Here is a 12,943-nt window from a genome sequence, read left to right as displayed (position 1 = left end):
AAAATGGATTTTATCAAACAAAACTATGCTACATTTTTATCTCTGGGACCCTCAGGAGGACAGATTAGAGCAAGATTACTGAATGTAAGTACATTATTTACCTTCAGAGGTGAATGTATCAAACCAGTTGCTGTAATAAAAGTGTTTTGTTGTGCACTATCCTCAAATAATAGCATGGTATTTTTTTGTTGCTGTAATAGCTACTGTAAATTGGACACTGCATTAGATAAASAAGAATGTAAGCTTTCTGCCCATATAAGACAATTCTATGTCCCAGATGGTAGGCTGTTTACAARGTCATTCTAGTCACATTATTGAATATTGACCAAGAACTGTCCATAGAGGTTAATTGCATTGTTGGTTAAGGGCTTGTACTTAACATTTCATGGTAAGGTCTACCTGTTGTATTCGCATGTGACAAATACAGTTTGATTTGAAATTCACCTTTCAGCAGGACAGTAACCTAAAACACCAGGCCAAAAGTACACTGGAGAGGCTTACCAAGACGACATTGAATGTTCCTGAGTGGCCTAGTTACAGTTTGGACTTAAAATGGCTTGAGAATCTATGGCAAGACWTGACAATGTCTGACTAGTAATGATCAACAACCGACTTGACAGCTTGAAGAAGTCTTTAAAGAATAATGTGCAAATATTGAACAATCCATGTGTGCAAAGCTCTTAAGAGACTTACCCAGAAAGACTCACAGCTGTAAATRGCTGCCAAAGGAGATTCTAGCAAATACAGTTGAAGTCGGAAGTTTACATACACTTAGGGTGGAGTCATTTTGTTTGAAAAACAAAAACTTGTTTTTCAACCACTCCACAGATTTCTTGTCAACAAATTAGTTTTTCACAGACAGATTATTTCACTTATAATTCACTGTATCACAATTCCAGTGGGTCAGAAGTTAACYTACACTAAGTTGACTGTGCCTTTAAACAGCTTGGAAAATTCCAGAAAATGATGTCATGGCTTTAGAAGCTTCTGATAGGCTCATTGATATCATTTGAGTCAATTGGAGGTGTACCTGTGGATGTATTTCAAGYCCTACCTTCAAACTCAGTGCCTCTTTGCTTGACATCATGGGAAAYTCTAAAGAAATCAGCCAAGACCTCAGAAAACAAATTGTCACAGTGACTCTATCGGATTGAGTAATGACTACAGAATTACTTTAAGTAACTGTACTCAGATATATTAAGTACAATGGGTTTCCTCAAAAGTTTTGACTAATGACAGCACATTGGGGTTTACAGTGTATGCATTGCAGCGCCATCTTGCTTCGCGAGACGACACCCCAAGGGGGATGGAGAATGAGCCCATTCGTGGAATTTGGTAGATCTTATTTGACCCCACAATGCAACAACAAAATGTACTGATCAGTTATCACAATAACTACCTCTAACCCACAGTGSCTGTTCACTCCCCCCACTCCTGGAAAGCAACCATTTTACAAATCCATAAAAAATCAATTGTATTTATTTATRTCTATCCATCCATCCAAAACACATGAGAGTGCTTAGGTGTGAAACTTAACAAAACTAACAAAWAATCTATGCATTTGGGACGTCTAGGGATTTAATTTGGTTAAAGTAAAACACATAGAACGGTTAATGAAACAACTCATAAGCCACCAGATTTAGTAGCACATGAGATATTTTGGCAGTACATATCAACAACAAAAAACTATTGAAAATACAGTTGCCAAAATAATTTATCTGGAGGTTAGTTGCAAAGCCTGTATCAACTTAATATATATAAAATACAAACTGTTAGTAGTCTATTTCTACTAGGATACGGAAGATACTGCTGCTCCCAAGGACAGGTCCAGGGTCCCTCACACATGGTTAATATGCGTATCAAACTATATGGTGCTTTTCGGAGCCAATCAGTAAAACAGATCCTTTACGCTTTGCTCTTCTCTGACGTCTCTGTGRCTGCATTCGCCCTGCCCGATCTGAAACGTTGACTCAGCTCTGCCGACAATACTGAGCAGCAGGATTTCTTTGAGGAGAGAAAAAGGGGACAGAAGAGAGGATAGGAGAGAAGAAGAAATGTGAGTAGTAGGGGGAATTATAGGAAGATAAATCATTCTCTACTATTATTCTGACATTTCACATTCTTAAAATAAAGTGGTGATCCTAATTGACCTAAGACAGGGAATTTGTACTGGGATTAAATGTCTGCAATTGTGAAAGACTGAGTTTAAATGTATTTGGCTAAGGTGTATGTAAACTTCCGACTTCACCTGTATATATTTTTTAAGTCCATTCAATATCCCCTCCTCATGTTCCCTTACCTTCTGGTCCTTGGCTTGGTTGCGGGCCTTGGAGGCAAGCTCCAGGAGGGCAATGAGGAGGCCCAGGCCACACCCCAGGGCCAGCAGCATGAAGAGGCCCCTCAGGAGGTGGGCCTGGAGGGCCTGTGGGGCTTGGCCCCCCTCTGGCATACAGCTATTGGCCCACCACTTACTCTGCAGGTACGCCAATTCCCCAGACTCACTCAGCTGCAGTATGGCCACCGTTATGTTCTTCATCATAGGGGAGCCTGGCAGGGAATGAGAGGCAGGGAGGATACAGAGGGAAGGAGYAGGGAGATGGAGGGACAGCAAGTGAGAAAGGGGAGTTATTTTTTGTCTTGAGAGAGAAGGGTGTCAGTGTGTATGTGTTTGGGTGCATATCAAGTAATGCACTGAATTTGGAATACTTCAGATATTCATCACCACAGCAGACCACCCATAAAAACACATAGACAATGTTCCCAATGTTGCCTATTGATATATCAGGCCCATCTATGTGGTGTACTGTGGATCCAGCTGCTCGGGGCTCACCTAGGGGTGCTGCAATGCTGTACCCTCTCATGGCAARGAGTTCACTGCTGCGGACCAGGTTGCAGTAGCGAGCCACAGCCAGGTCCAGAGACGCTACCTCGCCAATGAAGGCGTAGTTGCCTTCCTGGGCACGTCGATTGCCCTCTTCCACAGAAGGCACACAACTCTTCTTCCTCTCCATGTGCTGGAAGATGCGTCGGTAGGTGGGGTTGTTGGAGTTCTAGAAATGGGAGCGAAAAGGGAATCTTAGAAATGCAAAGTTGGTCAGATGATTTTCGGCCATAGTTGTTGAGACATTAGCGATTCTAGTTGTAGGTGTACGTTTTTATCCGAAACTCACTATGGAAGGAAATGTAAAGAAATATGTGCAYACAATTTAGCATTTTTGTACATCGATTGACGTTTACTAATTAATATATTTGTGCGGTTTCTTTTTAAAGCGACACGTACTTTGAAGAAATTGAACGTGGAGCCGCCTTCCACTGTTCCATAGTCAATGACGTCCTGTCTGGCCAGCTCATCGAAGTTCATCACCGAGCCGTGTTTGGTGTCCGAGTGTAGCATGGTGTTGAAGTTGCTGAAGTAGCAGGCCAGGAGCACCACTGCAAACACCCACCAGATGGCGCTGATAATGCGGCCAGACAGGCCTTTAGGGTGTGGGCCAGCACCTGAGAACACAAACCATAGAGAACGCAAACTTCATACTAAATTGCAGATCTGGACACTATGCCACTTTATGTTTATATACCCTACATTACTCATCTCATATGTATATACTGTACTCTATACCATCTACTGCATCTTGCCTATGCCGTTCTGTACCATCACTCATTKATATATCTTTATGTACATATTCTTTATCCCTTTACACTTGTGTGTATAAGGTAGTAGTTGTGGAATTGTTAGGTTAGATTACTCGTTGGTTATTACTGCATTGTCGGTACACTCGCATTAACATCTGCTAACCATGTGTATGTGACAAATAAAATTTGATTTGATAAGCGCCTAAATTAGCACAGTGGCTGTACAGTAACYTGCTATGCATGACGTCAGAGCTCCGGGTCTCCGCTTCACAGATCTGAATGTTTTTTTGTATGTTTTAGTATTTTCTCGTTAATACCTGCGTTCTGTTTTGTATGATGTAACAATGTAAATTGTTGATCTGTATTTTGAATAAAAAAAATGGTTTTAAAAAGTTCTGAATGGGTTTTGTCTGACAGCGGTTCTGAACTTGAGCACCGGGCGCGACAAGAAGTTGCCCCCGCCTCTCCAGCTAACTGCTAACTGGGTAACTTATGCAATTTGTTTGTTGTCTGAGTGAGGAAAATGCTGTACATTACGAGGACTCTATGTATTTTGAAAGATGAGAAGTTGAGGATTATTATAAATACCGCTTTGAAGTCATACAAGCAAGCCAAACACCCGAGTCCAAATGTGCACATCACATTTCCATATCATAAAACTCATGTAAAATACGGTTTATTTTTTAAATACTTGTTATATATTGGTTTTTGATCACAACAGAATCACAGCAAAAGATATATACATTTACCCCCCTCCCAAACTGAAAATAAAATTATTAACCTAAACAGGCCAACAATCAGCATTTCATAAAACAATATAATTGGTACTATGGTACAAGTAATTGTTGACCCGAATAAATAATAGTCATACAAAAATAATACTAATAATAAAAAAATTCAACAAACAAAAAAGCAAAAGCAAGGTATTGTAACGACCCTGGGTTTATAAGCGCGGAAATCGACTCTGCCGCACGAGCATGCTTTTGCGGCACAGTCGATAGCGCGCCGGACCTCGGGCTAGAACGTCAAGGGTTCGAGACCTGCCCCCTGCTGTTTCATTACAGTATCGTTTGGTGTTGGCTTGGACATGTATCTGAAGTGTTATTGTTTTCATGTATTTACTTGTTTTTTGTTAAATCTCATTTGCATGTTGGCATCCCTACCTTGCGTTTTCATCGTCTTTGCGTGTATTACACACACACGCACACACACACACACACACACACACACACACACACACACACACACACACACACACACACACACACACACGTCCATCCACACCCGTCCACTTAATATAAGTTAATTTTATCTCCTGTTAGCGCCTATAAATATTTCATAATATAATGTCAGTCTTCGTATTTTTTATAATTTAGATAGTCATGTTGCAATAGAACAAGCTTTCAAATTATGCCCACCTGACCCAGATTGCGATTTATTAAGGACCGTTTTCTATAATTGTGTAAAGGAGGGGATGCAGGGCTATGTTAAAATTAAAAAAAAAACACACAAGTCCGGGCGATTTGGCTCATAGCTGCGTTACCTTGCAGTGTCAGGGCTCCGGTGATGTACCAGAAGCTGTGCAGGAGGGTGAAACTGTGTTCGTCTGTCTCGGGGTCAGCCCACTCACAGGGGCTTATCCTGAGGGGGTGAAGTGAGCATTGAGATGTCTTTCTTTACAGAACTTCATTCTCTGGACAGTGGCCAAACCAGATTCTTAGAATGATGAAATAGCAGTGTAGTTTCTACTTCCATTGACGTACTCTATTATCAACCACCCCTATCTCCCACGCTAGAGTTGTACACTGGACATCCTGTAGCCTATATGTTTCACAGCATTACGCATTATGTGTATGTTGACATCTTTGTATGCAAAGATTCTAACTTCTACGTATTTTTACTTAGTCTCGTTGACTTTAATGGATGACTGACAGACTTAAGTGGAAGTTAGGATTCTAGGGTTTATGACTAGGGTTTATAGCTAGGGGCTAGATTAGGAATGGGGCCGAGTGGATGATGATATCTCACCTGGCCACCAGATAAATGCAGAGGCCAGTCACCAGGAAGGCCACGAGGACACCCACCCACATCTCCGTGGAGAAGGGGAAGAGGAAGCTGACGAAGTGGCTCTCCTCGGAGCCCGGGTCCCTGCTCAGGATGAAGCCAACACCGATCTGCATGAAGGGAGTGCTCATCTCCACCGAGAGCTCCCTGGTTGCAGTGAGGGTCAGAGAGGCGACCGCCAGGTCGGCCTCCTGATAAATAGGAGCAGACAAAAGCAGACACACACATCACACAGTGACACACACACATGAGCAGGAACACACAGACACAGGAACAGGGACAAACAAACAGGAATAGGGACCCACGCACACAAGTGTGAGTGAGTATAGCCATCCACGGCCTACTGAACACAAGTCTGAATGACTTAACCAATCTCCCAGCGTAGCGTATACCACCACCTGCTACTTTCTGTCCAGGTCACTCACCCCTCGGACCACCTCCCCGATCATCCCGTGCCAGTTTCCGCTCTCGTCCTGTCGCCCGTATTTGCCGTCCTTCACCAGGTGCACTTCATACTTGAAGCCCAACTTCTTAGCGATCTCCGCAAGCAGGTCAATGCAATACCCCTCCAGCTCAGACCCTTGGGTCATGGTGTATGGCTCTTGCTGGTGGGAGAGAATCCGACAAGTGGATCATAAGTTAAAACATTGCATTCCATCATAGAGTTACATTGAAGTGGCACACCAGTCTCCTTTTCACCACATTTGACTTCTGATTGACTTAACAAAAGGCGCATCTCAATAGGAGGTCCGTGTATGTCATGACAGATCAGAATCATGTGGCCTATGGAATCACAGCCATGGAATCTAATCTGATTGTTCAAAAGAACAATAATTGGGCAAAATATCAGAATTGGGCACTTTATGTCYTTTTTCCTGTTTACACATTTGGTGGAAAATCTGATAGGTATCAGATATTTCATCACATCGGAATTGGGCTGCATGTGTAAAAGAAGCCACAGTGTCATTCGAACAGGTGTGCCCAAATAAATGCATTGGATCAGAAGAGTCATTATGATAAATATGAATTTGAAATATAAAAATGAATGTTAGCCATATGTCTGATGATATGCATAAACAATTTACAGTATGATAATATGAATGCGATAAGTATTAGTATGATGTGTAATACCTTACCAATATAGTGGTGATGGATAACGCTGCAGGCCCTGGAACAACAAAAACCAAACACGTCGATGTATATACACTGCTCTTTAGTCTGTCTGTGTAATGAAATATAATGTGAGGGATTAATAGGATTCAACGTTAATCCCTTCCCTTGCATTGGTTCATTTGCTTTGTCTGGTTGAAAACTAGTAGAAGTTGCTTCTTGAGGGCTTCTAATGTAAGCGTATCATCATACCATGTTATGCTCTGTCCTCTCTTCCAACTTCAGGAGTTAAGACCCAAGAGCCAGGATAGAGAAGAATGGCTGTATTGTAATGCAGCTTTCTAACGAGACACTTTTCTCTCCAATGATAAGGAGTCCATTTTGGGGGCAATGTAGGGGGACATTAATGGGGTACAACAGGACTGTTTTGAACCTCCTGTGGTGAGACTAAAGTGGGCTCCTACCCACCCCGCTCTTCCCTAAAGGCATGTTCTGGAACCAACAACCCCTCCATCGAACGTCTCCAGCAGAAGAAGCAAACAGTCCCCCCTTCCAATCCCCCTCCATTATGCATGACACTGAAAATAGTTTTCCTTGCCGTAGACTGACTGTGACCAATGCCATTTCAGCATGTCCGTCTCAAGAACTAACAAGCCCTGCCAGGGTTAGAGGCGGGGAAGCGGAGGTGCTGGGGCGCAATCGCTCCACATACAGTGGTGGGCCCAGTCGGGGGTGCTCCCTCGGTATCGTATGGTGTCAGTGGCATACTGACACACATCAACAGTAATTTGTAAAAGACCTTTGGCATCGACCTACAAGCCCACTGAGATGTCTGTCATTTCACGGACCTGCCCCGAGCCATTGTCTGCAAGCTCAATTGATTTATCACACTCTTTTGTTGGCCGTGGCAGGCATCCTCTCGGACGGCTCGTGAGAAATGATCTGATGAGGCCCCGGGGTTTGTTAGGGCTCCAGCCGTCCAGCCTCGGTCAATGGGCAGAGTCAGATGTCGAGACACTAACCATTTTAGGGCACCCTCCCATAGGCTAGGGCATGCTGGGATGCTGGAGGAATTTCAAAGGCTGACCTCCAGGCTGGTTTTAMTAAGGCAGCACTAGAGAGCCATTGCCTGCCACAGCTTGGTGCCTCAGTATGTTTTCTAAATGTATTTTCAACCCTTATTCCTCAAATTCCAATAGATAACCTAAGATACTTCAGAGGTGTCTTGACCACTTATACATTATACCACAAGGGGTCAGTGTAATAGTGGTAATGGTTAATGAGTACCCTCGACCGTAGCAGGGAAGAAGTAATACTGGGAGATTAAGGTAGAAATTGCCCTCAAACACAGATCTGTGATCAGATTACCCAACCCCAAATCCTAACCGTACCATTAGGAGGATTATGAAATATTTGAACCTGGACCAGTGGCAGCATTCCTTGGAAACCTTATGATATATATGTATGTATTTACCAGCAGTGCAACACCCAGATAGCAGTGCCACGGCACACACGACCAYTCCAATCAACGCTTTCATGTTGTCACCTTCTGAACCTGAGAATTATAAGAGGTGACAACTCATTTTCAATGACCAAGGTGACCGTACATTTGTATTTACTTTTGATGATTAGATGCTCATGGATTTCAGTTTATATTGACCTCAATATGAGTGTTCAACATTGTAAGCTATGGGTCAAATTCAACAAAAATACTACAAACTGATAATTATTGTAGAAATAATAATAATATAAATGCAGAGGTATTTTTCTATAATTTGAGGGCAGTAATTCTGGCTATACTATACCTTATAGTGCTCTTGTTAATGTGAAATGATTCCTGCTACACTGTAACATGTATTATAATGACTCATTATTACATGTTTCTAAAACTGTACTCAAGGTTACTCCAGGTCAGGGTTAGGGCTAATGTTAAAGTACAGTGTACTAATAATAGACTACTTGTTAACCTAATTACACGAGTACATAGTAATAAGGGCACTGTAGTGTAAAGTGTTATAGTACTTCCCTGCACAAAAAAACGAGAAAAGCATATTAACCTTTCACGTAAAAATAKAAATATATATATTGGCTCAGGGGATAACAATGAGATTTTATGTATAATTTTTTAACAAATGCATTTTTAGCACTATGTGCTAACCAAGGACAATGCTTTCCAAATGGTGGGTTGAGACTGACGCACCATGCCTACAGACTGGGTTATAGCTCAACACATAGTTTAGTCTATTTGGTTAGTCACAAGGTTCAAATTCAACTTTATTTCTTATAAAAACATTGGAAATCCTAAACCAGAATTTCACATTGCAATTCAAATGTGGGGGTTATAATGCAAATGTGGGGGTTATAATGCAAATGTGGGGGTTATAATGCAAAGAAACTATAATAAACCATGCCTCGTGGCACATGCATATGTTCATTAATATATCACAAATGGAAGAGAATTTAAAAAAAAATGCTATTAGGAACAACATCAATAAAATGCTGCCATCAAAATTCTCTGTAAAAGTGAATAGCACTGTCTGAATGATAACCAATAAGGTTTCCTTACCTTAGATATTCCGTCGTAGTAAAGAAGCAACTCTGGTGGAGTGGAAGGACGCAAACAAAGTAGTTAATGGAGAGGGAGGGATGGTTGTGTGCAGTGCAAGAGGGTCAGATATCACACCCACACGCAACCCGAAATTATAAAGGGGTTGGACAGTAGATGTGGAGGACTCTAAAGCATGTGGGCTGCGTCCCAATAATCTAATCTCCTTTCTCCCGAAGTGTGCACTTGTTCACTTCCCTTGGTGCACAATAGCAGTGATAGAGGGATGCACATCAAGCTGGAAAATTTTTGTTTTTGTCAAGTAAGAGAGCCCCCAACCTCTCATCCCCCCCACCTAAAAAAGGAGAAGAAAAAATAAGTTCCTAGTAGCCAATGGAGAAAGGGGAGTTGGGTGCAGTAGCACACCCATACAACGCAGGAGATTTTGGTGGTTTGAATTGAAGAGGGCAGTCCATAAGCGTAGACTAAGGATATCAAGGATCTGGAAGGATTCTATATGGAGGAATGGTCTATGATCCCTCCCAATGTGTTCGCTTTCAGTTAGTCAACTTCCTTACAACATAATATGGGGAGTCGCACTCGCGACTTCGGTTGAAGAATATAKAATCACGCCTGACAAGGCCAATGAAATCCACACCTCGCTGGAATCCCTGCCTTCCTCAGGTGATAAGCATGAGGCTCGGATGAATTCCTTCAATTATTCCGCTCTTTACCTCAGTGTGAACKGGAATGATTCACGCTACTAAAACAAACAAATGAAACATGAGACTGTCTTATGTTGTGCGGACTAAAGTTTCCCCTCTGGACGTTGTGTGCTGGAGTTTGTATGGTTCTCATAGTTACCTAATCACAAACAATTAGTTATTCTTCAGATTGTTTGGCCTGGCTTTYGTAATGATTAAGATGGCAAAAGATGCGACCTAGATGACGAAGGCTAAGCCGGGTTCGGGTTCGCGCCCGTGCCCAAATGTTGTCTTGTATGTCTCGGTGCATGCTCTGCAGTGCCCTCGTTCAAATCAGTTTGTGTGCAGGACTAGGGGACGGCTGGCACTGAGCCCATACTAGTCCACACGCAGGTTCTCTTGACAATCGTGTAGCATTTTTTAGGTGGCTTGGTGTTTCCTATAGTGACTTCCTCTCCCGGGTGGCCGTACCTCGGCTGTATTGGAGTTGTGGGAAGCAGAGATGGATTGGATCTTTGGTCGAATCAAATGTCTTGTCTGCCTGGGCGTGGTGTGTGCAGTGGCTGCCCAAGCTCAATCCGGCTCCTGTGCACTCTATCGTTGGTTACCGGATGCTACTTGAAGAGAGAGGGCCGACAGGTTCAATAGGTACACGCCCGCCGCTTGTCTCAGTCAAGCACTGCTTTACTCTCTTCCCAGACTTGTCAATGAAGGGTCTGGTCCCACCTCGTTGATACGGTCCTATATAGACTTTTGAGACCATGCTGGCTAACAAGCGCTGCATAGCGTGCTAGTCAGGTTAGCTAATTCACCAAGGCGAGTTAGCTACTACTAGCTATTCTTGCCTCCCCAAGGTGGAGTTGCTTGGGTAACTCTTGTTTCATATACATAGCGTTAAGTCGCTTGGTTATTCTAAACGGACTGTGCTGCGGTCAGAGTCTAGCTAGCCTAACTTAGACTAAAGAGCCTCCTGACTAATGTCGGCTAGTATGCATAACTTCCGGTCAATGAAGCTTACTAGCGTTCCCCCGGCGTTATGGCAACCCCCTTTCCTATTTTCAATTCCCGGAGTTGGAGGGAGTGGAGAAAGCGGGACTTGCATTCACCTCCGATGAGGAAGCTGCCCCCGTGCACACCCCCGGAGTGAGGGGCCTCTCCACAAACAAATTACTGTGACGACAGTGCCCTCACATTTTATTATGGCAAACAGGGTACTACAGCAACCATTTCCGGAGCCCTCTGTGCCTATTAAGGGGCCGGGCTATACAGTCTCACGGAAGAACAACAAGAACAACATGTGTTGGAAGCTTGTGTAACCCGTGTGAAATGGCTAGCTAGTTAGCGGGGTGCGCGCTAATAGCGTTTCAATCGGTGATGTCACTGGCTCTGAGACCTTGAAGTAGTTGTTTCCCTTGCTCTGCAAGGGTCACGGCTTTTGTGGAGGGATGGGTAACGATGCTTCGTGGGTGTCAGTTGTTGATGTGTGCAGAGGGTCCCTGGTTCGAGCCCAGGTTGGGGCGAGGACAGGGACGGAAGCTATACTGTTACATTGATGCTGTTGACCCGGATCACTGGTTGCTGCGGAAAAGGAGGAGGTCAAAAGGGGGGTGAGTGTAACCGGTGTGAAATGGCTAGCTAGTTAGAGGGGTGCGAGTTAATAGCGTTTCAATCGYAGACGTGACTCGCTTTGAGACCTTGAAGTAGTTGTTTCCCTTGCTCTGCAAGGGCCGCGGCTTTTGTGGAGCAATGTGTAACGATGCTTCGTGAGAGGCGGCAGTTGATGTGTGCAGAGGGTCCCTGGTTCGAGCCCAGGTAGGGGAGAGGGACGGAAGCAATAATGTTACACTTGTCCATGTGTAATGCCCGTCTGGTATCCCACGTTCCATGGTGTTACAAGGCGCTTTGTCGCCAGTACCTACGACTGGTTGGCTTCTGTGATGGAAGTCGTATTGTTGATGCAGCCCTTCCAGCGCTGAGTTCTAGCCACTCACCTGGACGCATCGCGCAGCCTAAGCCAGTCGCTTCAGATGTCTGTCAGGCCTACCGGCTATGGCCCAGGGATGGGGCCCTCTGCTATGGTCAGGGGGCTCCTGGAAGTTGTATCCCGCAAGGTGATCCTCCAGAGGATGGATTGCACTGTACGAAGGCAACTCGATTTGGGGGCGTTATGGACACTGGTGCGGAGCGCACTGCATATCAATTACCCGGAGCTCCTAATGGTGTATCTGGCGCTCAGGCATTTCCCCCAGATTTTGTCGGGCTGGCTTGTGCGACAATATGTCAGTGGTGGCGTGCATCAAAAGACGGGGAGAGGAATTTTGTCAGGGCTGACATAGATCTTTACCCATCGCGAGAAAATGCGTATTGAAAATGAGGCCCCGTTTGAACCACTGGAGTCTGTGGATCTGAAGATCCTCCGTTATAAAACCTCCTTGCTYGTGGCTTTGGCCTCGACTAAAGGTGTTGGGGACATCTATGCGTTATCCGTACACCCTTCCTGTTCTCAGTTCGCCCCGGGRGACTCTAAGGTGACMTTGRGTCCAAATGCGGCCTTTGCCCCGAATGTCATGGCTACATCCTAGAAGTCCTCAGCGTTTGAGTKATTTCCCTTTTCGCCTCTCCCTTTTGCTTCTGAAGAGCAACAGAGGTTACATGCCCRGTGTCCGTGGCGAGCTTTGCACACGTACATTGAGCGGACCTAGGTTAAGTATTTATCTGACCAGCTTTTGTCTGTTTTGCTATTCCAGCTCGCGACAGGGTGCTCTCTGCAGCGTAATTTAGTATCCACTTGGGTTATGATTCTATTTCCCCATTGTATGTTGTACCGAAGTTGAKTGACTGAAAGGGAATGTAAKGTTATGACTAACACACTAGCAGCTTACAGTGT

At 44.1% G+C, this 12,943-nt stretch overlaps 1 protein-coding gene across 1 annotated transcript; it reads right to left on the bottom strand.

The window, feature by feature from the left end:
• Nucleotides 1-1,463: 1,463 nt before the first annotated feature.
• Nucleotides 1,464-9,506, bottom strand: si:ch211-251b21.1 (PBP2_iGluR_non_NMDA_like domain-containing protein). The gene is made up of 10 exons (XM_024006429.2): nucleotides 9,374-9,506; nucleotides 8,282-8,362; nucleotides 6,834-6,865; nucleotides 6,123-6,302; nucleotides 5,662-5,888; nucleotides 5,177-5,274; nucleotides 3,281-3,498; nucleotides 2,831-3,050; nucleotides 2,300-2,547; nucleotides 1,464-2,004 (listed from the first exon to the last, which is right to left on the bottom strand). The coding sequence occupies exons 2-10, from the start codon at nucleotides 8,343-8,345 to the stop codon at nucleotides 1,906-1,908; spliced, it is 1,386 nt and encodes a 461-aa protein (XP_023862197.1). The 5' UTR covers nucleotides 8,346-8,362; nucleotides 9,374-9,506; the 3' UTR covers nucleotides 1,464-1,905.
• Nucleotides 9,507-12,943: the final 3,437 nt, after the last annotated feature.

The sequence above is a fragment of the Salvelinus sp. IW2-2015 genome, linkage group LG17 (assembly GCF_002910315.2).
Source record: "Salvelinus sp. IW2-2015 linkage group LG17, ASM291031v2, whole genome shotgun sequence".
Classification (NCBI taxonomy): domain Eukaryota; kingdom Metazoa; phylum Chordata; class Actinopteri; order Salmoniformes; family Salmonidae; genus Salvelinus; species Salvelinus sp. IW2-2015.
This window is presented reverse-complemented; position numbering and strand designations above follow the sequence as displayed.